General features: G+C 36.7%; 1 protein-coding gene across 1 annotated transcript in view; it reads left to right on the forward strand.

Annotated features, from left to right (window-relative positions):
• PPFIBP2 (PPFIA binding protein 2) overlaps window positions 1-27,289 on the forward strand; it is a 109,772-nt gene that overhangs the window by 39,258 nt on the left and 43,225 nt on the right. Inside the window, exons 4-5 of the mRNA XM_082485931.1 lie at window positions 20,679-20,768; window positions 24,132-24,245. Coding sequence (XP_082342057.1) covers window positions 20,679-20,768; window positions 24,132-24,245 — 204 coding nt within the window. The remainder of the gene's footprint in view (window positions 1-20,678; window positions 20,769-24,131; window positions 24,246-27,289) is intronic.

A 27,289-nucleotide genomic window follows, 5' to 3' on the forward strand; every position in this document is an offset into this window, starting at 1 on the left:
CATGACATTTGATATATGAAAAAGGATAGTCAAGATAGTAAGCTATAGGGAATAAGAATTCTGTAACTCAACAAGTCCATTCACATTGGAAGCCTCAAATGAAGTTGAATAATCACTAGTCTATGAAATGTTGGAGAGTCACAGAAAAACCCTGCTCAATTCCCATGGTTTAAACATATCAAGATTGAAGCAGTTTGCTGATTTATTAAAGACATAAGTAACTAGAAATCCATGAACCCTATTTAGCGTCAACATTAGCAATACAACAGATAAACCAGAATACTAGATGCTGAAGAAATATTAAGGAACAACTACAAATTTCCAAATGCGGTTTCATAACTACTTCCAAAAAGTTAAGATCACACAGCCGTGCACACATACACATTCACAGTTACATGCACACGTTTCCTCTCTTACAGCTGGTGTTGGTTACAAGCATGAACAGCCTCTTCCATGGGTGTGGGTTCCCCTATTTACACACATCTTTCAATGGACATGTGGGTGCTTTAGCTTTTGTGCGTAGCCAGGGAGCTCCCCACAGTCTGCTAACCCATGCACTGGTGAGCAAGCACCCCACGAATTCACATAGGCACGCCTGAGGTGTGGGTCCACTGTTCTTGCAACTGGTAACTATCAGGTAAAACATAAAACGCCACATGCTCTCAAGTGGAATTTGTGTCACTTCTAAGCATTCTTTTTAAAGTGTAGGGTAATAATTAAGTACAGAGATTTAGAATATATTTTAATTGTTGTATTCAACAGAAATGTCACATAAAACAATGCTTGATATCAGAAGCAATAGTTGAATTGTAAAAAGCTTTGGAGTGGATGGTGAACTGATGCTCTTGAGCTTTTTTTTTTTTTTGTAAGAGCTATAATAGGTCGGATTGGAGGGGGATTTTCTTTTGTGGGTGATTAATTCCACATCCATTTATTTTTTGGGTCCGTGAACCTTCCTTTGAAGCTGGAGGCTGCTCTAGCATGTACTGAATAAGCCACTGGTTTTAGGGAATACAGCAACTGCTTTGTTTCTAACATTATATGGGAATAGGTGGGTCAAAAATGCTCCCATCTTATCCTGACTAGGAATACATTAGAAACTAAAGATATAAAAAGTAATCTGGTGTTTATTTTGAAAGCAGATAAGCATGCTCCATTAAAGAAAAGAGTAACTGTTTTTTTATGATTCTTCTTCACTTAAGTGTGTGCTTGAAAATTGTATTCAAAATCATTCCCGCTGCCATGCTTAATCAAGAATACAAACAACAGGCCTTACAGAAATAATTTGAATTTGTGTTTCACTACTGCCCTATATTGGCTTTTATGGGAAACCACAGAAACAGGAGTCAGAAAGATGGCTCAAGATTAGTTCCTGCTGGCTAGTATCAAACAACAGCATTTAACAGCTAGCATTCTCATTTCAACAGAAGTGTAGAGTAGAAGTCCCAATTATTTTCTTGTGTGCTCCTTCTCCATTAGCAATCATCATAACCTAATGCAGCTATGGAAGCTCTCTGAGGCAGAGTATGGTTATCCCTGCTAGTTCTATTTGTGCCACACAGCAGTAGTTGGGATTGCAGGTTAGAGGACAGAAAGTGACTGAACTTCCTTTGTATTGTTTGTTTGTATTGGAGTATCATCTAGAAACTAGAGCTCAATTGTACTAGAACAGGAAAAATAACTTCTGCAGAAAATTGCCCCTTGGCCTTATAATTCAAGCAGCTTTGGTAATTGCCACTTAGCGTGCTGAACTACACCTAGTGTTTAAATAAATAAGACTCTGGAGTTTAGCCTTTTGGTCAGCTTTGGGGCACAAGGGCTTATTGCTGATCAGTCAGGAAGCTTCAGTGGTGATTATAGATAATATAGCTTGTCTCACTAGAGCGCTACCTTCCTTCAACTCCATAATACCAAACTATGGGATATTCCAAACTATGGAGTTTACCAGACATGAAATATCACCAACTTGTGGTTTGTTTTTTTTTTTTTGTTTTGTTTTGTGTTTTTTTGTTTTGTTTTGTTTTGTTGTTGTTTGGGTGTTTTGTTTGTTTGTTTTAAAAAAAAAGGTAACTGTTATGTTCTTTGGCCTGTCTGCAATAGGTGTGAATACCAAAGATGTGGGAAAATTTACGTATGCCTAGAGCGTGAAAACTTTGGACATCGTGTTTCATACCTGATACTACCTTGCTTACTTCCTCTTTTTAAAGCATCTGCTTTCTTCTTTTTTTATGGGACCATTGCTAAGGATTTGGTGTTTCAGTGATTTGATGGATTTGGATTTTGTGCTGATCATCTACAGTGCCCTAAGGCAGAGGCACACCATTTGTGGAACTAAAGGTGTGCATTTCAAAAAGGCTCCTTTTTGCATTTCTGTGGTCTGGGATCTGTGAACATATCAGGTCCTTGATTCTACAGTATAACTGGGCACAGTAACTGTGCTGCCACTGCTTTAAGATAGATGAAATAGGTTGGACAAAGTTAGCGCTGAATTTGGAAAGATTCTAATCACTATAGAATAAGGATTTTACAGTTGCTGTAACTGCGCATCTTTTGACAAAGCTAAAATGGAATAAAGCATCATTAATTATAAAAGTTTAACTAAAGAACTATACTAAAAATTTTTGCTGGGAAGTGAATATCTCTGGAGTGTTTTATGTGCTTTACGATTGTAAATTCTTTGGCTTTAAAAACAGAACAAAAAGACCTGGGGGTTATCATGGAGAGTTCATATAAAACAATTTTGTGTACAGTTTCAGTGCTTCTTGTTAAATATTTTAGTGTTGCTAGTGACCACATGACGTATCACTTCAAAGCAGGTAGTAATTTCAGCATTAAAAATTAACTGCTGCAGTAACAACTGACTCTGACTTGGTGAGCTATGAGAGAATGTATTTAGTTACAGTTTCATTTCATAACTCTAAATGAACTTCTACACTGTTAATTCTTTTTTTTTATTCTATATGTCTTTATGGAACCCTTTTCTGAGTAAAGAGGAACCCTAGTGTTCTTACAGTGGTCCTAAAATGATTTTAAGCATGAGCAAAAGCCTCATTTCCAGCATTGCAAGACATGATCTTCCCTCCAGTGCAATATTTATATTTAAAGCAAGCCATTTCACCATGTTGCTTTATATACTGACCCTTATAATGCCGATTCTTGAAAACTCGTTGATATTTTCTTGATTTTTTTTTTTTTTTTTTTTTTAACTATTCTAAAATCGAGGAAATGGGAAGGGGAGAAGAGCAGACAAAATAGGAGAGGAATCTGTGGTAGAGGTAATTTGTTAAAATAACATGATTTGCCTTATGATACATGCCGTGCTTTGCTTCATTTCACGTTCAACATTTTTGTAGTTGCAAACCCAGACTTTTTAGCAGAAATAGGATAAATTTCTTAGAGTCTTGATTGCCATTTGGTCATGATTAATGTTCAGAAGAGATTGTTTTGGTGGTGTATTAAAATCAAGGAATTTTTTTTCCCCAGTGTCTTCACAGGGACTTGGATGACAACAGTAAACCCCAGTAAACAGTAAAAAGTTCAGAATTCTGACTTGCTGGAATTTGTGAAGTTTTGAAATTACTTCAAAGTTTTATTTTAAGTACATGTTAAAGCGCTCTGCGGAAACATAATCACTGCTGACTTTATTTGACTTTGTCTAAGATTCATTTTACAGAGTTATCTGTCCAGAACAGAGGCAGAAAATGACGGCAATACAGAGCACTTAAATATACTTGAAAAAATGTATTTAGAAAAGTATCAATAGAATTTTTCAGCAACAGCTGAGTGGGAAGAGAATATATTCTGAGCAATGCCAGTTAAAGCCGGTGTATTTATCTGCTGCTAGATTTGACTGTGGGACTCAAATGTTGAAAGTCACGATGGAGCTATATATAGCTGAATCTTCCCGTTGCCAAGTGGTATTAACACATATTAAATTCAAAGGGGACCAGTAGATCCTGCTTGGGACAGTGTAGAAAAGCCGTCATTCAATAAGCATTCACGTTTATTTTCGCCAACTCGAAACATTAGATGGATATGTTTTTTGAGCAGTAGTCAGAGTCCAAAGTTGGATGACCCAGTCCCCCATTGTCCTCCTGCTCCTTTTCAATGAGTTGATGATGCAAGGAAGCCCTGAACTGGAAGATCTGGTCCTTTCAGAGCTCCCCAAGCATGTTAGAGCAATTCCCAGCACACAAGAAACAACAGAGAAGTGTCCGTGCAGCTGTTTATGAATACTAGAGAGTGCCTTGGAGCTAGTGGAAAGGGGGTGTACACAGCTTGCATGGAAATTTTTAACCAGGCCTAATATTTTTTTAATGTTCTGGGGTTGCTTTGTCTGGGAGTCAACCCTGTCATCTCTGACTGTGACTCCTCACTGTCAGCAAAGGTAGGAAAGACTTCTCTGCACGAAGAACTAATATAAGCTTAAAATAGCTTTACAGTGAGTGGGGCTGATTTAGATCTCTTTCTTAAAATTACATGGTGAGATTAGTTTTTGGAATTTTCTTTGACCCTTGTAATGGTCAGTAATGCTTAACAGAGCCATCTTTAATCTACGATGACCAGAAGCGATTAAAGAGAGTTGTGTTTTGTCCTTAGGCTTAGAGTACTCATGGAAGAGAGGTGGTATGCCTGTTATAATAGCAGGGCTTGTATTTTTATACGTTAAGTTTTCCAAGATTTCAAGATATTGTGAGATTTAGTCCTTGGGGGCAATCCTCACCTATGTGGGCTATTCACATTTTGATACTGTCAGAGGAAATTGAGGACTACTCTATATGAAGCCATGACTGTATACAGAAATTGCATGTTAGCCTTCAAAAGGATTCATACAATTTATTCAGTTCTGTTTATCTAAGACTCTTTCAGCTGTTTGCTTCAGTGCCTTCCTTTGCACTAAGTGGCTGAGTATCACATTAGTTCATCTTTCCTTTTGTGTCTAATGTTATGCATGGTGTCACTTTGTCGTTTCACATTATGATCCATCACTAGAATTTCCAGCTGTGTTGCTTTTCACTGATTTCAATGAGATACCTCTATTAATTTAACAAACATTAATGTGTAAATCTAACTACTATGAAGTATCTGCTTTTTTAAGTGTAGCTAGAGGAAACATCAGAAAAAGTTTTCCATTAAGTAATTAGCAGAGGGATTGGCAAGAGAGAATTATTTCATGAAACAATGGTGCTAAAAGATAAGGTGTAAAGGTAATGGTCATGTAAAGAAACTAGGGGCAAAATTTTCTTTTTAATGTTTCTGTATTGATTTGGAGGTGTTACTTGAATATTAGAGGAAGGGCATAAGTTTGAACTATTTCTTTATATAACCTTTATTCAGATTTCACAGAATTTGGGTAGGCTGACCTGTCTCATTTCCTAAATGTATCAGTTATGAAAAAAACAGCAATAATATAATTCACAAAAAAAATATTTCTTCTCTTTTGGAGTAGTACACTAACAGATCTGTACTTAGTTAAAAATGCAACTAAATATATTTTCAGTTTTTGTGATCTTTTAAAAACGGAAACAAATTATACTTATTTTAGACATAGTATACAACATGTTGGCATGCTACACTTCTAAGTACATAAACATGTGCTTGATTTTCCTGAAATAATGAAATGCTTAAGAAGAAAATGATGAATACTTGTATATTCCTTATCAGAAATAAGGACTTGTAAAGGTTTATCTGCAGCTTAATCTGGTTTGGATTTTTTTACAGTTTTTTCCCTTCTGAAATTTAAGAGAAAATCTGACATGTGTCATACTGAGGAGAGGCAAAAATGTTACCTGGTAATGCCATTGATGTACATGCAAATATTTGGTAAATATCCTGTTTCAACTGTTTCATATCATAGAAACATAAAATGGTTTAAGTTGGAAGGGACCTTGAACATCATCTAGTTTTCCCCCCGCACCTTCCACTAGACCAGGTTGCTCAAAGCCCCATCCAACCTGGTCTTGAACACTTCCAGGGATGGGGCATTCACAGCTTCCCTGGGCAATTTGTTCCAGTGCCTCTCTTATAGTGATTTTTTTTTTTTTTCTCCTAATATCTATTCTAAATCTCCCCTCTTCAAGTTTGAAGCTGTTACCCCTCGTCCTATCACTACGTGCCCTTGTAAAAAAAATCCCTCTCCAGCTTTCTTGAAGGCCCCCTTCAGATACTGGAAGGCTGCTATGAGGTGTCCCCAGAGTCTTCTCTTCTCCAGGCTGAACAACCCCAACTCTCTCAGCCTGTCTTCATAGGAGAGATGCTCCAGCCCTCTGATATATTTAGTAATTTCAGCAGTGCTCTGAAACATTTCAGACTGAAAACTAAACCTGAATTATTGTAATATGTTGTGTGGTAGAATGTAAATATATTTCTTTGAATATTTTCGTTAACATGTCAGTGTACTCTTTTCTTGCCTATAGCAAATGGGGGGGAGTGTTCACAGGAATTTTGTTGTTCTGCTAAGTAGAAAACATTTTTTAGTTTTTATGCAAAAACATAATACTCAAGTTTCTTAAAACCTACATTTTCTTCTAAATAAATTTCACACAAAAAGTTATAGCTCTTTTAGCACTTGGGCTGGAAAAAGTATTTCAACATATGGCAAGGAATGTTTGAAACTGCCAAGAATGTGCAAATGTCTGTGGATGAATTAATGAACAGTAACTTAATCTAAGTATCGGTAACACATTCTTTATGGAAGCCAAGGGATGAGAGCTAGTTATTAATTGAGCAATAACCAGAAAGGAATAGTAGTGTTAGAGATATATGATATCACACAGCCTGCAGATGGGAATGACTCCAAAGATGTCAGCACCTGTTTGAAGTATTACCTCCCCCCTCCCTGAATATGAAATAAGGGTGAGGGTTAACCACGCTGGCTTGGAACTAATGGCCATCTAAGTCTGATTCTTTCTGAAATACAAATTTTAATCAAAGAATTGAGCCATTTGTATTGAGTGCATTTTATGTGGGAAAGGATTATTTGTTCATGTATCTACATAACATTATTTCTAGTCTGTTTCCCAGGATACTTGTTTTGGGTTTTGGGGTTTTTTTTGGGTTTTTTTTGTTTTTTTTTTTAAATTATCAAAAGTAAAGCAAATGTACTCTTATACAGAATGCACATGGTTGGTTTTTTTTTCCCTATGTTCCAAGAGTTTCATCTTTCTCTTCACTTAGGCATTATCAGTTAGTCATGATTAAGACTCTAAGACAAATTATCTTGCTGGAAATGCTTCATCTAGATTTCTGAAGCCATTCCTGACCATGTAAAAAAGTTTTCTGTCCTCCATTGTCTTTTGCACAAATGGCCTGAATTTGTTTATATACAAGTATTCCTGTGCAGGCGTATTTCTCATATTCTCTCTCTCTTTCTTCACTCTGAAGCTCTTGCATTTTTCTGCAGCATGAGAATGACAGGTGTGTGAATTGGCATGCTGAGGAAGTTTTTCCCTTTTAAAATCTGTTCATAATCCCTTCGCTTCCAAAGCTGCCCAGACACTAGGATTAGGAAGAGCACAGGGTAATGAATGTAGGAAAAGTTTATATTAATTTGTGGGAATGAGTATATTTTTGTTGCATGTCCATAGTCAGCTGGAGTCTCCTGATGAGGCTGGGAAGACGTGTAGTTGGTCATCTCACTTCTTGGCCTGAAAGGCCAAGTGTATGTTCTTATAGTGTTTTCAGAAACTGACGGGTTTGGAAACCAAAATGATCTAAAAGTTATTGCTCAAAAGAGACGTGCTGTGCTCCTGGGACCTGGACCTGATGGAGGCTGAAGATCAACTGCTCTGCTTCCCATTCCTTTGCCCTCTAACAATGCAGTGCCAATATAAGAATGCTATTGATAGCTTGCATTTGTGCTGCTCTGAAAGATCACAAAAAACTATGTTTTAGCACAAATTTAACTGAATAAAAAGTAAAATTGCTAAAATAACAGTGGTATGATTTTATAACATTCGTTTGGCCTCAGCGGGGTGGGAGAAAGAGGGACAGTCCTGGAAAAGCAAAACAGCTCTGTGCTTTCTCAGCTCCAGTGTTGGTACGAGAAGACTGGTTGCACCAGACAGTCAGATTGCCCTTTCCTCCACAGTTCTAAGAGGATTTGTGGATGTTTTCTTGCCTCTTCGTAGGGCTGGAATGGAGGGACGTGGAAGTGTAACTGATTGTTTAAAGCATTCTGTTACTTTCAGTTTCAAAGCTGTTACAGCATGTCTGTTTACTATTTGAAACAGATTTAAAATCTTGTTTGAAATATTTGGCATTCTTACTAATAAAGTAATGGGTTGCTTAGCTGAGTGTTTTTTATGGGTTATGTATCAGCAGAGGTTCACGTGGCTAGCACCTTTGGTGTTCTGCAAATGGAGTTTTTAGTTCTGTCAACAGTGGCAGTAGTCAGCAGTTTTCTACGGCAGTACAGAAATGGCAAAGAAATCCTAATGGGTTTTCATACAGCTTGTGAAGTATATAAACTGTTAATTTTAAACACTTTATTGCCCTACATTGCATTTGTATTGCTGTAATGTGTGTTTTCAGTTATTTTTGGAGATGGCACTGGAGAAAATAAACAATTTGGGGGAAGGAAGTAGTAGCTACATTATTCTCTTTCCACAGGATAACACTTGAGGGTGGTGGTACTGCAGTGATAGTGTGTGTGTGGGTTCATTTGCTTGGTTTTTAATTCTCCATTGAACTAGAAGTTAGTGCTCAGTGAAGAACTAGACATAGACATGGATTTCCTAAAACTCAGGGAGGGGGGGGAAAGATAGATTGGTACCCTGATGAAGCAATCCCCGGATTGCAACGTATTTTCCTTATGTTTCACGCTGCCCAGAGAAACTAACCTGCTTTTCCAGCAAAACGGTAAAGTATTCTAAGCAAATCTGGGGCAATTGATTTGCATTCGGTTGGTGTCTGACACTTTTTCAGGCCAAAGCTCAAGCAGGATGTAAAGTTCAGCATGCAGGTGACAGGCTAAAACTGAACACGTGACTGTCTGGAATGTGTGTTGTCAACATTCGTGGCTGATAAGATGCAGAAAATTCAGACACGTTTACCTTTTAATCAGGAAGAATGACTGTAACAGAATCAAGAGGCCTTTGCATGAAATCCGGGACAAATGACAAGGCAGAAATAAGGTATGTTTGTAATTTTAAATACTTTTAAGAGGAGAAATGGATACTCACCTAGCTGCAGGCGCTATACTGAGGCACTAGTAAGTGGAGTAACATAGTTTTCATGTAGTTTTTTTAAATGAAAAACAAAATCATTAAGAGATAATGTGTAGTGGAATGTTTTATGAGGCGTTTCCTCCTTCCTTAAATAAGCCTGAAATGAGACTCTTAGAGCCTATGTTTTGAAATGGATGAAACATGGAACTTGAGGATCCGTAGTGGTGGTGCTATGGGGTATGCAGTACTTTGAGATAAAGCTTGAGGTATTTGCTGTTCTCCATAATTAGATAACTAGTTTTCTGGGGAAAAAAATGAGCCATAGGGAGTTCATGTTTTAATGTCAAGAGCACCCCTGTTCAGTCTTTGTATGCGTGACAGCCTCTGTCACGGCTGAGAGAAGCGTACTATATAAAGTGCATCTTAATTTTTATGTTTTTTTTTTTTAAAAAATGGACCACTGATAGTGTACTAAGGCTTTTTCCAGATGGTGTAAGCTATTCAAGAAATAGCTGCTCTCATCAACTTTAAGATAGCATAAAAATTTCTGCAACTAGCATATATTAAGTACGTTCTATGTACAGAGCAACCCAAGTCCTCTTCAGATCTGTCTTGTGGCATGGTTCACTTTTGGAAACTGACAGTTCTTTTATCTTGTCACATTTACTGGTGATTTTAGGTATCCTAGCACCTCTAGAAGACTTGTAGCACTTTTTAAAAACCGTTCATATTTTTCTTGTCACATGACTTTAAGTAACAACAGGTAATAAATACATGAAGAAAGCTGGAAATCTATCCTTCCCTCTTACTTTGTGTCATGGAAGAGTCTAAAAAGAGGTCTGTCATATCAAAAGGATTAAGAATGGTTGAAATCATAAAATCCCACATCCCTTGCAGAAACTCACGTATCTGTGACTTCTACAGTTTGGAATGTGGGTAGATGGCTAAGTGAGGCAGGTCCCTCTAAGAACTGCTTTTCAGGGCATTATGCAGCTTCAGATTTTGAGTTCTTTGTATATATCATTAGTGTAATGGGCAACTTTGACACTGGCTCCTGGTTTGCTGGTTTACTTCTCATTAAATGCAAGAGTCAGTTTGGCTGTAGAAACTGAAGAAAATGGGGAGATAAGTAAATGTTCTGAGATTACCGCAAAAATCCCATGGGAACAGCTGTGTTTTGGTCTTAATAGGCATTGCCCAAGCAGTTGTCCTTGGCTGCAGAAGAATCGGTTGCCCAGTTGAAGGCCAACGCCACTTTAAACTAGTGGGAGATACAACGTTGGAAACTGCAGTTTATTGAGAAAAATTAGAGCTTAATCATAACTACTGTGTGGAGGCACTAGAGGACACCGCAGTAACAGGCAATGCTTTTAAACTTCCCTTATTGCCAGAGGATTGCTTTGCATATGCATTTATTTTGGTGTTGCAAGTTTGAAAAGTTGTCATGCTATGAGACTTCAGCTTCAGCAGGAGCAGACAAAAATCTTAGAAGGGTATCATCATCTTTTATTAAGATGGAAAATTGCCTCTTTGGCAATAGCAGTATTTATGGGATAATTAACTTATCCACAGGATCGTCCTTGAATTCCTTTTCTTTTATAATGTCTTTTGAGAGGACAGGCATGTAATTCAAAGAGCAGAACTTATTTTTAGGTTTAGTCTGAGCCTGAAATAAACTGAGAAGGCTGAGTAGTGTTACGATAAACAGGGAGTAAAACAGAGACAGGAAATAGGGGGTCTTTGGTAATGAGTTCCAGCCACTCTTGAAACAGAAAGCCAGAGAAGGCATTACTTGGAAATAGTTTCTCAATGACAGCTTAATAATTTTTAGCTTGTTATTCAACATTAAAAGGGAACAGTTTCTGCAGATTTATACTATTCTTGAAAGAACCTTTTTTAAAGATCATTTAGCAAGTTCTATTTTTGAAGTTTTTAGAGTTGCATTGTTCTTGTTGCTAACTGATCTGCTGTTTAAAAAAACCAGATGTTTGGGGGAGAGTCCAAAGTTTATACAGTTGTGTGTTATATATACATCTGTGAGAAGCATTTGGGATAAGACTGCATGACAGAGGCAGAAGATTTAGCTTAAAATGTGAACACGCATTCACGATTTTAGGAGTTGAGGGTTGAAAGGGGAAGAAGTCACAGCTATATCCTGTAGAACAAAGCAGTGCGCTTGCTTCCAAAAGTTTCTTTTAACCCTGGGAATGTGACTGCTGAGATGGGCCCAAAGCATGGATGGTGAGATTGATATTTACAAGCACTTCACGTGGCTAAAGAGGGTAAGTGATTTGCTGGGCTTTGTTTTCTCTTTGTCAATGCACTTTAGCAAATCTTAGTCAGAATTCTCAGCTTTGTGAAAGGAAACCTATTGAGTGCCTCAGATGAAATATTATGAGTTTCTTCATAAGAAATGAATTAAATAGGTTTCTTCGTGTAGGAGGAGGCAGCTTAGGGAGGGGAGAGAATCAGCTGTCTTTGTCTTTAAAAATGAAACTCTAGGATCAAACTTTGAACAAATGGTAATAGATTCTAGCTCGTGCTTTCCTGAGATTGTAGTACAACAAAGAAAATCCTGCATGGGAACGTATGGCAAAAACACAGAATATGTTGTTTACCATATCGTGCTTTAAAATGAAAAATGACTTGCACTAGTTCTTCACTTAATCAATTCTTCATCGGGGTAACTGTATGAGACCCTTTAGGATGCCTTTGTTTTGGATAAAAATGGTGGTACTTTTTCCCTATGCATGTTACTCTGATAAAATTATGTTTTTTAAAAAGACAGTGCTGTTAAAATCCTAATTTTGTGATGAACTGTCTCAACGTGAATTAACTGCATGAGATTTTTTTTGTCTTCCTATAAAAGAAGAAAAGTAGGTTTGTGCAGTTGCCTCGTCACCTTGGAAAAATCGCTTTGTTTTTGTCAGCTTTTAGATTTTTTTAGGTTCTAAGTATTTGCTTTTCAGTGTTTGGAAAATCCATGAATGGGATGTGAATAGATCCTTCACAGTATATTGGTTTTTTAATTATAATGTTAATTTAATTGTGTCATGTAAGCAGCACATCCTCTCGTTATACTTATTTTAAAATCTATTTTAACCCGAGTGTACTTTTCTTGCAAATTCTATGCATGCCATTTTTGTTAGTGCTTCTGTATGGGACTGAATTAAAAACACACATGTATACATATGCACGTGCACTCTATTTTTTTACACATGTATACATATGCACGTGCAGTCTATTTTTTTCACTAGCTGTATAAACATAAAATGTGGGTAAATACGTGAAATGTGATTAGGAACATTAATTTGGGTAGTTTCTTGAATGAATGTAATATATGCATGATATAATGTCAGTCTAATAAAAGCTTGAGAATCTTGAAGTTAATTTACAAAATATTTACATCAAGTTCTGGAAACTTTTATATTTTTGGAGTGTGGATGGGGAGAGGATTAAATAGGGAGTGAGTGGGATAGTGAAGAAGAGACACCAGGAAGCAGTAGTTGGTAACATTATACAATTAGTTTAACCTGTGCTCCGTGCAGTTAAGGCTAAAGAGCTCTTTAGTGCTTTTTGAGATGACATATTAATTAGTTATTTAAATGGGGTTTTGAATACGATATGTCTGCCACCCCTGCTTCCTGGTTTAAATTTCGTTTCTAAAAGATAGGTTTGCTAACAAAAGCCTAAGGTGTGCTGTTACCAGGTTGTGTGGCATTCAGGATACACTGAGGACAATAACACAGTGAGAAAGGGCTCAAGAAATAGCTGCAGTGAAGAAAGTCTCACACTGAAATGTTCACAGATTTGGGAGCGGTTAACACAGCGTGTCTTTAGCACAATTTTCAAGTACTATGTTCAGAAAGGATACTGTGTGCAAATGTTGTACAGGCTTTTACAGAAATTAATAATGTTATTACTGTTGTTGCATGTTATTCCTTTTATGTATACATAAAGGAGAATATGGGTACATAAATAAGAATATCAAGACTGCTGCTTTTCCTTGCAAGCTCTGTAAGCGGGTGAGCACATGTGGAGGAAGGGAAGAGAACTGAAAATGATCTTGCATTGTTCCCAGGAGAACTTAAGCAGTCTGCTCTCAAATTCCTTTGACAAGTGATTTAAAAAAAAAAGGTTGAAATGATCTAAGTTGCTTATTTAATTCTTATGTTCAAGAATCCTTATGTCACATGTCTGGCACTGACTGTGATAGCATATAAAGATTTCAGGCCCTGCAATCATAAACTGTTGCTCTTTGGCTGATAATGAAAGTACAAGTACCCTCCAGAGTAACGAATGGCACTTCACAGAGAGTAACTGCAACAGACTTCCATAAACCCTTGGTGAAGTATGCCAAAGCTGGCTCCAATTTCATCATGAGCAGAAATCACTTCAGAGCCCAGGATCAGTTTTGATGTTGCAGTGGTTGGCTAAGTTACACTGGCATGGTATCTGCGGCTTGGACTGGGTTAGGGCAGTAAACAAATACAAAAATCACGAGATCCAGGCAGGCAAAATGGCACATACAACTGCTATTTTCAGATGCTATTTTCACATTCAGAATGGAGGTTCTGATTTAAGCAGTAGTCTTGTAACATGAAGTGTATAGTAGCATCATGCAACAGCAGCAGGGACAAAGCAATATTTACATCAAATTGGATAAGGTGTCACTGCACTTCAGCTCTTTCCGTTGGACTTTGTTGATGTTAAAATGACCTGGGAAAAGTGCTGTGTCAAGAATGGCCATAGGTGTGGACAGAGTGGGCAGCAAAATGTAAGAGAAGATGGACAGAGCCAAAAAACAATTTAGCTTTGTCTTAGTTGTATATGAGGCACAGTTGATGTGTTTTCCTTTGTTTACTGTTTTTTCTCCATTTTACTTTTTTCTGCCTTTTGCCAGTAATAAAAATTATTAGTCTGCAGTAGTATTTCTCATGAAAAAAAGAACTTCCTCTGATAATATCTTACCTAATATCAGAAAGACAAAATTCTGCAATGGGTACAGCCATACTGTATTTCATGGCATGTGATACTTTGATGGCAATTTCAGAACTGTCCTGGTTAGCTTTTTCTGGCTGAGAAGCTGAATGATATCTGACATAGGCACATAGTACCACCCTGGTTTCATGCAGCATTATAAGAGTTTGTAATAATGCAGATATTCCAGGATACTTTGTTAGCAAGACACAAAGCCCAGCTAAGGAGGTCAGAGGAATTATTAAGGGATGCATGTCTTTCAGCAGGTTGTTTCTAGAAGAATATGGAAAGGTTTTTATGTATATACAGTGCACTTTTAATAGTACAGCTAAGGCAGAAGCATAGTTCTCATAAAGTAGTTGGAGGGCAGTTTGTAGGAAGTGTTTTGCAGATAACTGATGTTGGGTTCTTTTACAGGGCCTAAGCATAAATCTGTCACTGTTTTAAAGTTTCTGTTGCAAGCTAAAGAACCTGAGATGCTCCTCACTACCTGAAGCTGAAAGTATCCCATCTTTAGCAAACTTTCTTTGGTTTTCCTAAGGGATTTAGGTTAGAGGGTTCACATACCGTTTCATCTGTTGTCCTTTGCTTTATTCTTATCTTTCTATCAGGCCTTAATTGGAACACACCATTCCAAATAAAAATGGCACAACCCCCATTTTGGTATGTAGGTATAGCCACATGGGCTATAGCCCATGGTAGGTATAGCCATGGGCTCTCTAAGGACACTGTAAATTAACTGACCTATTTGAACTGCAGTGGATGGAATGAGCAAGATGGAAAGCGGAGGGTCTCTTGCCTCTGGAAAACATTGTGCAGTGGTAAGAGGTCTCAGTTTGAAAGAGGGATGCCTTCATATAAAGTGGAGGCATCTGATGGCTCTTGTAGCTTGCTTTAGACTTACCCTTTGAAGTGCATGCAGCACACAGCTGATGGCTGACTTGAAATAGGTATACATTATTCTTTCCTTTCTTCTGGGTGCTAACCTGTACTAGCAGAAGGTGGAGCAATCAAACCTATGCTGTAGCTATTAAGCTTATGATACTGAGGGTTAATCTTACAAGTTCTGTAAGGATATCTTCCTTCAAATAACATAACTGTCTGGAGGAGAAAATAGATATTAATATTAGGAAAAATTATCCAGAAAAATAATAATATTTGGTCAAAATTATTTTAAGGACTACAGAGATTTACCTAGCTCGGTCTCTAATTAATTTCAGACTATATGCTGTTAGCTTTTCAAACTTTCATTTAACCAGTGAGGAACAACAGCAAATAGAAAATCCTGTTGTTGCTTTATTAATTGCCTTCAGATGTAAGGCAAGAATTACAGGTCCAGAAATCATGTTCTAGCCTTCTCCTCCTCCTCAAGTACACTGAGTGAATATACATATATTCAGACGGGTATGTATCTGAGGTAGCACTAACATACCAAGAGACTGAATTTGTATTACATGCGTAGTCATATGCCAAAATAAAAATGTTTACTGTGTAGGCTACTCACTCATCACTACACAATAGCAACTACTGTGACTCATAACATCAATTCTGCTGGCCTAAAGGAGTAATAAAGAGACAGAAAGTCCGTACTCTTCTAAATAGTATCAACTCCAAACAGGCTGGAAAAAGTCTATAGCGTACATTTTCTTGTATTGAAATATAATACTGTGGTCTCTGTGCTGCTAGTAGGTCAAGGGATAACTGACCGGTTGAACTCTGCTGGCTATACTCCTTGTTTTTTCATCTTCTAAACTGCAACAAAAGACAAGACATCAAGCATGTCCCTAATCTTCCCCATTAATGCAAGTATTATAGTTTCCACAGGCATCTTATTCAATTACCAGTGGAACTGAAGGTGATTCATGTGATTCAATAAGAAGAGAGGAGGGTTATGACATAATCTGTCTTCTAAAAGAGGCGGGTGACTTGTTGAAAAAGCTTACAAATCACCACTCTGACTGACTGCCAGGTTTCTTCTCCCAGCTCCTCCTCCCTCCGCAGCCCAATATGGGATCCATGGTAATGGTGACAAATTTCTGCATAACAGCATGCTGATCAACTTCAGAAATTGGTATTTTTATTTTAAAATTATCTGTGTAGGAGATTCTTTGAGTTGGAACTGAAACAACACACATGAGGAGAACACAAACTGGCCTGCATTCAGTTTTATTATCTTGCATATGCACTTGCTTTAAGGGGCTTACTTTTACACGCTATCAAGATTCAGCTAGAAGTTCTGTTACAGAAGCTTCTGAGAAGAACAACTGTACTGAAGCACTATACAATGGTTGCCATTCTGTTCTGACAATAAGCTGCATTTTGAATTGTTTCCTATTAAAATAACATGCAAAAAACCATAACATTCTATGCTTACCGGGCTCTGAGAAGGCTGCTGAAAATTACAATAGTTAACCGAGTTTACCAAACATTTTTTCCCTTTCTTGCCATACCCTCATGTTTTTGCTGATTGTCCCCATTTTATATTAAAGTTGTTGAATCATACTCTAAAGTCTGATATTTTTGTGTGTGTCATATATTCTGGAGGAATATCGTGTAAATGATACTTAGTCAATTTTCCAGCAGCTACCGATATTATGCCTGAGTTAGAGTAAGAGCATATTCCAGAGAGAGATTTGGAAACTAAAGACGAAGAAGAAGCTGAAGCAAATGGTGGAATGCAAAAGCCTCTTTTTTTTTTTTTTTTTTTCTTTCTTTCTTCTAGAACCAGGAGAAACAGTTGATTTGGAATTTTTTGAGGAAACATTTTATGTTAATATCTGATGGGTATTAAACTATACACAAAATCTCTATGGAAACTATAATACACGTGCTTCAAGACATTGCTTTGCAGCTCCTTTAGGCAAAGTATTTATGGTATACACTTGACTATTCATTTGCAGCTCTACTACCATCAAGGTAGTTTCAGCCACCTTGCCTTAGCATATCTTTTCTTCTACTTTGTTATCGTGTGTTATCGTAAACTTTTTTACACGTGTTATGTAATTTCTCTCATTCTTTCATTACATGAAATAAAATTAACATATTTAGCCTATAAGTTGTGGAGCCTAGGTAATTATTTTTGGTCTTTAAGGCTACATCTTCTGAAATAACATCTTTGTGGAAAATCTTGGTGATTCAGCCTTTTGGTCATGTGGTTACACAGGTCTGGTGTTTATTGTTTGTGAGCTCTTACACCAACTTGAGTGGTCTGTAGTCTTATGACTTTAGTGTTATAGGTCTTATATTCAGTTGCTGCTGATACATGTGATAGCTAACTATACTTGCTCAGTTTCTTCTCGGTACTGACTTTCAGAACTGCAGAATGCACAGATGGCCTTGGTTCATATTACATTGTTTTATCTTGTCTTTATGCATGCTACAAAGCTTTCCCAAGTCTTAAACAACTGCTGTGTGTCAATCAGTCACTTTTATTTAGCAGGTCATTTTCTGTCTACTGTACTTTTGTGTACTTATCTGAGCACTCTCTGGCTGACCTGTTGGCAGGGTTGTGTTGTTTTTTTCCCCCCCCCCCTTTTCTGTTCACATGGGTGTGATTCAGTAGGTTTTACATGGGTATTGAGTACTGGACTTCCAGCAGAGGATATTTCAGTCACTCAGTGCAGCAGACATCATCAGAAGCTATACATTGGGTAAATGTGAGTGTAGTAAAATATCTTATTTATGATCCAATATTGAACTAATTCTTAATTATTGATTATGCAAAATGTTTTGCATTTGTGACAGATCGGTTATGTAAAAATGTCTTGGCAGTAATTTAACTCATTGTACCTGTAAGGCTGGGGGGGGTGAGGTTACACAAGTGGTTATAGGCATATTTCTTAAATGTAGGAAAACAGCAAATGACGGCAGGAGAAAGGGTGCAAAATCTACTTGAATAGGCAGTCTTCATCACTAGGTTTTGTCATTAAGAGAATCTCTTCCTGCCTAGCAGTGTGCTGTTCATCCCCGAATACTTGATGATCTAGGTGCAGGAAGGTCTCCCCTAACATGGTGTGTGAGCCAGAGACATACTGGAAAAGGCCTGTGGGCTCTCCATTGAGAAAACTCATTTAATGATATATAATGGAGTTTTAACCCTAATGGAAATGTAGCCACCAAAGCTGAAGATTTTGGATTCTAAAGTACAGTATAAGACCTTGCTGTCAGTGGAGTAACAACCAAGGCAGAATGGCTGGCATTATGATTGAGGATGCGTAGCTGAGGTCAAAGGATTATCTAGGCAGACATACAGAAATGCATGTTGTTTACCTTATTTTCATTATAGTACTACAAAAGTTAATAAGGAATGAACTTTAAGAACATACGGACTGACTGACAAACCAACTTATAATACAAAGGGCCTAAGTTAAACTGAAGATGCATGTTTTATAAAGATGGTATGATGGGTGGTATTTCTTAATACAAAAAGAAGGCTTGAAAAAATTACATTGAGATGTTAGGAAAGATGGACAGACATGTTAAGACACAGACATTCTAAAAAATTAAAACTAGGTAGGAGAAGAAGAGGGAGTGAAGTCACCATTCCTTTAACGGAATTATGTACTTACACAGTGGGCCAACTCCCTACAGGGGCCACTATAGGACTTACTAATTTCACTAAGACTTCTGTTTGTGTATGTTATACGCTCACATGCACCTATTTAGAGCCATTTCCATGAGGTCTTGACTCGTAGTTGTAACTACTTTAAACTGGTCAAAAGACAGTGAGAAAATATATTCTGAGTAGAGTTAACATATTCTTCTTTTGACAATGAATGTGTGGAGTGTGGTTCTGCACATTCTGTTCTTCGATGTTCTTGTTGACCCTCTAAAACAGGGAATAACGACCAAGCTTAGTGAATTTATAGGTCATTCTAGTTAGGGGCCTTGCAGCCATGCTAAAGGACATGATTCAAACAGAAGAGGAGCCTGATGTATAGGAAAACAGTATAAATAATAGGACACAATTCAGTAGAGACTAGTGCTAGGTTATACATTTAGGCAGAAACAATGAGTAAACACAGGATGAAGAACAGAATGCTAGCTTAATAAGACCATGAAAAAAGGATCCTAGCTGAAAATACATCAGTGTTACTATACAGCTAATATGAAAAGAAATATGGACCAAGGGTCTGTGAAATGTTTTTTTCGACTCTCGCCATTTTTTTCCACTCTCCACCATCAGGTGGAGACCTGTGTCTCCTCTTAGGCAATTAATTTCAAAAGAAGTCAAATAATCATCAGTCCTAGGATGGAATAATGAACTAGCTGATCTATTCAGACATCTTTCTGTCCTGTTTGTTGGTATCTTTGTGATTCTCTCAACTCCTTTCAAAATGATCAGGGACAAAGATGCTCAGTTCCTCTCAGCTTATAAAGATGCCATGCTTGTATCCAGTTCAGCACTTGAAAAGCGTCTTTTGGTTGGATAAATATTTGATTTCTTGATTTGCATGAATTAGCACCATGTTTATTTTGATCATCTGTTTTACATTCAGACCTCTAGATCTCAGTGGAGATCAAGAAGCCATGAATATACTTAATACTTTCTAAAAAAATCCTATTCAGAAATGTTCAGCTGAAAAAGAAAGGGCAGATGGGGAGGAAGATTATAATTATATTGGTGCCATTGTACAAGTAACTAAATGAGTAGTCAGCTGCAGACTAGTGTAGAGGGGAATTTGGTGAAGCTGGTTCCCGTGGTAGCTGAAAAGCCAGGCAGAGTGTTTTATTCCCTGGCAGAAATGCATTGCCTGCAATGGAGCTGGGAAATGAACGGCTAAGGGCTCATGTTACTTTCGGTGCTCTAAGCAAACAGCTCCATTCCCAGAGTTACAAAATGTTTTAATGTGCAGGATGAAGCTATGGGACTCTTCTAAACTTTTTAAAATGAATCTGCAGATTTTTATTTTTTAATTGTGATGTTTCCCCCGAGCATTAATATTCATAGGAAATGGGACATAATACTTAGGAACAGGCCATGTTTTAGAAGGTCTTGCTCCCCATAAGGGATTACATAGCTACAGTAGTTCCTGATAAGAATTTGATAATTTAGATAAGAATTTGATAATTTAAATAATTTATTTATTGCTAACAAAAAATTTATACTTTTCTTTCAGTAATTTCAATGAACAGTATAATACATATGGCAATTTTTACCATTTAAAAATAAACACCAAGACTCCTTGACTTTGGCAAAAGGCTGTTGAGACCAGATATTTCAAATTAATTTTTTTTGTCTTGATAAGATGGCATTTCCCAATGAAATTATAATTTGCTAGAAAATATCAAATCTATTCCTATACCATTCTTGATTTGCTAGAAATGAGAAAATATTCAAAATCCAGATAAAGAAAGGTACATTCAAAAGATTTAATGCATATAAAATAAACAGTTTTGCTTTGTAGACACATTTTGCATGTTTTTTGTACTGAAACAACCACTCAATAGATACAAATTTTTATTAACTACTGCTTGAAATTTTAATATTAACTAAAAAGTCTCATAACACCTTTTTTTTTTTCCCCCCAGTCACAGGTGAATCATCATTCATCTAATAATGAAACTTATCAAGAAAGATTGGCACGATTAGAAGGTGATAAAGAGTCGCTCATACTGCAGGTATGTGTTAAAGAGAACATTGTCTACGTAGTTGATATTCAGTGAATAGAAGCTGAAGTGACAGAGTATTTTCTGTTAAATGTTAGCAGGTCACCAAGTGTAACTGATATTTAATCGGGATTTAATTTATAACTTGTATAATCCATCTGATTGATTTCATGGTGGGCTAACTTGGTAAAGGTGGTGGCAGTAACAGCAGTAAGAGGAAGAATTACAACAAAGGAAGAAAACAAACTTAAAAATAGTGCTGTGGCATCCCAAGGTAATGCTGTGGTAGTGGTTCTCATTCTAGGTTTGCTAGGTTTTATCAGTTGATTTTTCTAGGTTCTGCATGGAACCATTCTTAATGACCTGGAAGACTGGCAGGTAGATAGAACTGATATTTTTCCTGCTTGTGCACTGTACTGAAATTGGTTTATGTCATCAAAAAGCTTAAGGGGGAGGTTAAGGGGGAAAAGGAAAATTTGACAGTAAAATGCATGCCTAAGCTCTTCCAGGATTCCCATTTCTCAGTTTACCAAGCCTTTTTCAAAAAGATCTGCTGTCCCATGTAAGTTTTCCTCCTGCAGAAAACACATGTTGTACAAAAAACAAATTATTTTTTCTGGATATTTTCACTGTTACTGAACTGTACAGTACATGCTTTTTTAAACTGAAGCTGAAGATTCTTTAAATGGTCTTTGCATATTCTTTCTCTTTATGCTTACAAAAGCATATTATAAGCATATATATCAAACAAAACTTAACTATACTGGGTAGGTGTTCTCGCTACTTTCAGGTAATAGTTTCTGTAAGCATGTCTTATCCTGTATGTTCTGTTCACACTTGTGTTAATTTACTGAGCAGAACTCTCACTGCTGTTGTTAAATAAACAATAACTGGTTTGTGAGACATAAGCTTAGGCTTGGTTGGATTTTTTCGTTACTGGTAAACTAAAATTGCTATTACCGAATTTAAGGAAAAAAAATCCTGAACGAAAAACAAACTTCTGGATGGAATTCAAGTGTTTAACTGTGTGCTGCAAATTCCCTTTTTTTCTGAGAGGGAATCAGGTCAGGGGAGACAGCATCACAACTGATATTTATTAGAACACCTTTTATTAATCAAGTGCTTATTAACTGTAACATCTTGACTCTATTAATAATAGGAAACAACTTTTCACACAGTACATTCATTTCTCACACAGTTCACTTGCACTCATGAGCAACTCATAAGTGGAGCAACAATTAGGAGGCCAAAGCCGCTATCTCAGTCGACCAAGGCTGAGTCAAACAGTGCACCGTGAAACCTGCCTCCACTGTTCAGGCTGTAGTGGAGGCTGGAAATGTTACAGCAAATATCTGGGATACTTTCTTATAGCTCCGTGACTGTGTATAGGAGCTAATGTACTTCTTTAGGTGTTTGGTTTGTTTGTTTGTTTGTTTTCCATAAACATGTTTTTAAACCTTATACCACTTGATTTTTAGCGAATTGTTCACTATGCCTCACTTCTATAGGTACTTACAGAAAATATAATATAATTACTCTTGTGGGTGTTGCACTGCTAAAGCAAGATGGACTTGCCAGCATAGCATATGCTGGGGTTATGTTCTGCGTGCAGCCTACTGATTCCCTGAAGAGTCTGGCAGATGTGATCCTGAACAGAGGGGAAAATATGAGCTCAAAGTGGCTAATATGCCTCTCAGCCTAACTACTGGAACAGACAACACATGCTTCTAAAGCTGCTGTTTTACTAAATTCCTTTGCAGGTCATATTTAACACACAGTTTTCCTTACAGGTAACAATGCTGGTTGGAACCTAATCCGACCCTTTAAGTAGAGCTTGTTTTGTTTTTCTGAAACTTGCATCATACTGAAAGAGAGGATTCAGTTTGTTTCTTCCTGCTTTCTGACTTCACAGGGGATTTTTGTGTGCCATCATTCATCTAATGGGAGCAAAACAAAAATCTACATAAGCAATAGACTTCCTCTCAGGGAGTTCTCCCCCTGCCCCAGGTTGGATGTGTCCCCCTGCCATCTGCCTCCACCCGCTCCTTCCTATCATGTCTCAATGTCTCATCCTGCATTCATCTGTGCTGTACCCTAGAGCCAACTACTTTAAAGGCGAAAAAATAGAACTGTCGTCCTTTTTTTTTTTTTTTTTTTTCTTTTTCTATGTTCCTTCCCCAGGCATGCTTGTCATGTTTGCAGGTAAAACAAATACGGATCACCTAGGCACTCCCTCTGCACCTTCCCTGAAGTGAACTCAAGTTATTCATTGATTGGGTTTTAGAAATGCAGCATAGCGGGTACATCTCAAAAGTTTCACTTCCCCATACTGTACTTTTTTCTTTTTTTTTTTTTTTTTTTTTTTTTAATAAAGGTGCCGCAGGGTTGCACGTGACAGCACAGATAAGTTTTTGTTAACACATTTCATTCAAACTGGAGTTTAAACACCTAAAGATGCTTTTTTGTTTGAGACAATATTTTTCTAGTACAATCAAGGCTTTTATATAAATAAATAGTAAAAATGAATGTACAGAGTGTATGTGCTGCTTAACACAGGAATTAACACTGGGTATTTTTCCCATCTTTCTAACATTATCCTGAGTGTAGTTTTTTCAGCTTTGCAAGCTTTGAGTTAGGCTGCTGGTCTTTTCTTATTACACACTTACTGGTCTGTACCACCATTCCCACATTTTTTTACCAGTATTGCTTATTGTTTCTTTTCCTGGGATTCATTGTCTGTATCTCACTTCTGTTGCTTTCATGTTTTGGCTTGCAAAGCCTGGGAATTTTTCTTGGAATAGAACATTGCTGCTGCTAAAACATGCCTTTTACTCATTGCATTCTTTATAACTTCAGAACACTTTATTGATAGGTAAGCTGATTTTCTGTTCTTGTAAGAAGTGAAGTAATTGGTTGGTTTCTGAACGAACAGTTTTATTCTTCATCTGTTTTAGGGAGTGAAATGCCAACGTAACCTGAAATGGCAATGCATGCTCCAAAACCACTTAAAATATTTTCAGTATCCTATGTTCTTGTTTGGTGCTTTCCAATTTTTCAGACTTCTGCGTGACTCAGGCTACCTATAGGTAGTCTTCCATCTCTTCTAGAAATGCTCTTTCTTTTTTATATTACAACAAAATAATTGGGAGAGGCGGGGGGTTCAGAGGGCGGGGGTTGAAGCAAAATATAAGTACGACTGAAAAATCCTCTACCTTGATAGAGCAAGTTGTTGCAGTGCATAAGAATATTAAACCATTGAGGATTTTAAAAGAGAACTTGCTGTTAAAATGTACATTTGGATGTTAATTGTATAAGGTAATTGAAACTTATTTACAGTCAGTTCAGTAGCATTGTGCTTCTCTTCTCAAATTACAGGTGAGTGTTCTTACAGACCAGGTGGAAGCTCAAGGAGAGAAAATCCGGGACTTAGAAATCTGTCTTGAGGGGCATCAGTTGAAACTGAATGCTACAGAAGAAATGCTCCAACAGGTAAAATCTGTATTGGAAAGCTTCTTGCATAATCTTCTCTAACAGAGGGGCGAACATATCTGGTCAGCTTGTCTGCATGTGTGAGTGCCTTTGGCAACAAGATAAAGCAGGAAAAGAATGTGTCTTTTTATTGTTCTCTTGCTGCTTTGCACTTTTTTTTCCAATAAATGGTTTCTTTGTTTTCCTGTTGCAGAAATGTTTTACTGGCTGGTTGCATAACACTGTACGTGGCAGCATGTAAAATGAAACTATTGTGTCTTATTTGTACTGTGCTGATGAACTAAATTTGGACACGGTTGAGTAACTGGTTAGACAGGTTAAATGTATTTTTTATATGTAGGAGTTAGAGTTAAGAGGTTTTATTTAAATATCTTCTGGTTTTGCATGGCTTTGAAACTGAACAGGTAGTAAGTTGAAATGAATTACTGTATCAAGTTTGGTTCTATTACCATTTTTGCTTAATTTAGGAGCTTTCCCTGTATTTTTGAAATAAAATTAGTATATAAAACATTTTTCTTTATTTCAATTGACAGTTTCAGGCTATGTGATATAGCTTTTTCTCTCCCATGTTATATTTTGTATTTTGAGGGAGCAGAACAATGGTAAATTAAATACCTTACATTTCATGTGTTACTGCAGAGCTGGCAGGTCTGTCGATGCAAAAGAACTTTCCCAGTGCAATTTTCTGTTATTACAGATGTAGGTCATCCACTGGTAGTACAGTGCACAGATCTCATAAATAGATTTGAAACTGTAAATAACCCTTAAAATCTACACCGTAAATTTGCAGGATAGATACTGTTCTTGATGAACTTATTTTTTCTCCCCACCCAGAATGTTGCGTTATAAATTTCCTATTTTAGTCGATGAGAAATATACAAGTCTGTCTATAAGCTATTCATAGCTTTAAATTATGGTTGTGTTAATCTATATAAACTTATAAATTACAGTTGAATCTATGTATATAAACTTATTTTACTATCATAAGGATCCGTGGACATATGTATGTAAATAGTAGCAGTTTCAGTAAGATAAATAAACCTTTTTAAGTTATAATTCTCCAAACTTGGTCTCGCACAACTTTTGCAGGCCAAAATTCTTCCAGCTGGGAAAAGTTTTATTCTCATACTTAATGTTTGGAAGGGACGTTTTTGAAAATGCTAATTACAAGTGCATTTAGTTTTTCAATGAAATCTGAAGGGAAATTTAAAGAACAGTAACTATTTAAGTTATGAAAACCTGTTTTCAAACTTCAGGAAGGCATTCACAATAGAGTATAAAAATTTTGTGTTTCAATCTAAAACTAGATAGTTGTTCTTCTGCTAAAACTTTTTATTGTTTCTTTGACTTAAAATTTTCTGCTCTGATAGTCTTGGGAGGAAACCAAATTTAAAGCCCAATTTAAAAGAATAGAATAGAATAGAATAGAATAATGCACATACATTGCTATTTCAGTGAAAAGATTTGAATCTACCTGTTTGGCATTAGGCACATGCACAAATTGCTTACAAAGCTGAGCCTACAGTGATAAGCTACAGAAGTCTGTACTAATGCTAAGGAAGTCAGAGAATCTCCAAAAATGTTTCATATAAACCTTAAATCTAAATTTTGAGATCACTTTGAGTGTCTGTAATTGTTGCTAAATGGGAGTGATTTATGTTTATTTTCTTTCCTGTATGCATATTAAATAGCAATAAGCTCAAATTTTTTGATTGTTATGTATCATAGTTTTGAGATCTTGCATTTGAACATAACTTACAGAAATACTGACAGACTTGCTTGTTGATTGCTAAATTTCTAAGTGACTGATCTCTCACGTTTACCGCATATATGATAGCTCAAGTTTGGTTGTGTTTGGTTTTTTTTTTTTTAAGAGAAGGAGTTATCTAGGCCACAACTTGGTAAAGATTTGAGTTTCATTTTAATCCTATGAGTTTGTCCATTTGAACTTTGCACAGATACAGCCATATGCTTAGTACTTTAATTTTACTCTGAGTGATGTACCAAAATACCTGAACCAAAATTAAAAAATAAATTCAGTGTGGAACTGAGATACGTAAAATTTATTTTCTCACTGGAATGAGAAAAAATTATGTTGAGTTAACATTGTAGTTTTGTGAACAGTAAGAAGAGTAAATTAAGTGAGATACTAGAGGATGATGAGGGAACAGTAGTTGTGGTGTCTTTCTCACATGGATTACACGCTCCAATAGGCCGTGAGATATGGGAAACCCAAGTTAGATCTCTCCAAATCTCAAGTCAGAGAAATTATACATTTATTATGGCTCGGCAGAGTGCTCTATTTGTCTATAATTTATTTTGAAGATTCTTTTCTCAGTTCATCTTGTTGAAAAGATTACCCACTACAGGGAATGAGTTGAGATTTGGAGAGAAGGGAATGACCTGATAATGTCATGATTAGGACATTCATGTAAGCTCTGTGGCCAACAGTCCTTGCAGTTAATTTGTCAAAAGTAGAGTGACTATCTGGCCTCAGAGGCCTCAGTAGACTGATGGATCCATCAGATTTGGGGGAGAGTTGTGTTCAGATCTTCTCAGCCAGCAGTTGCCAGTGTCCTGTACAAGTGCAAAGAGATGAAAGTACTAGTGTTGTCACTGAGTTTTTCCAGTCAAACTATTTAGTGGGTCTTTTGAGACAGTATTTATTTATTTTTATAGTAAACTTATTTCTAATAAGAAAAAAATCATGTAGCTCTATGTACCTATATAAATATTCTTGCTTTTTAAAAAGACTTCTATTATCTTCCTGAGGTGCATGTAAATCCAATTTTATTTCATGGTTCTGTTTGCTTATTTACGATATATTGAACTCCACTGATTTTTACCTTTGTGAACTTAAGTCCACTGCTTCTTCTAAATGGAAAATGGAACAATAAAGGTAATTGCCCTAGCTTGAAAGGTCTTTAATGTATATTAGTAGAACTAAGCTAACTACGATATGAATAACCATATTATTTACTTATCTGGGAAACCACATACCTGAGTGCAGGATAAGCCCTGTCTTTTTCATTTTGGGAACTATA

The sequence above is a fragment of the Vanellus vanellus genome (genome assembly GCF_965231255.1).
Source record: "Vanellus vanellus genome assembly, chromosome: 6".
Taxonomy (NCBI): domain Eukaryota; kingdom Metazoa; phylum Chordata; class Aves; order Charadriiformes; family Charadriidae; genus Vanellus; species Vanellus vanellus.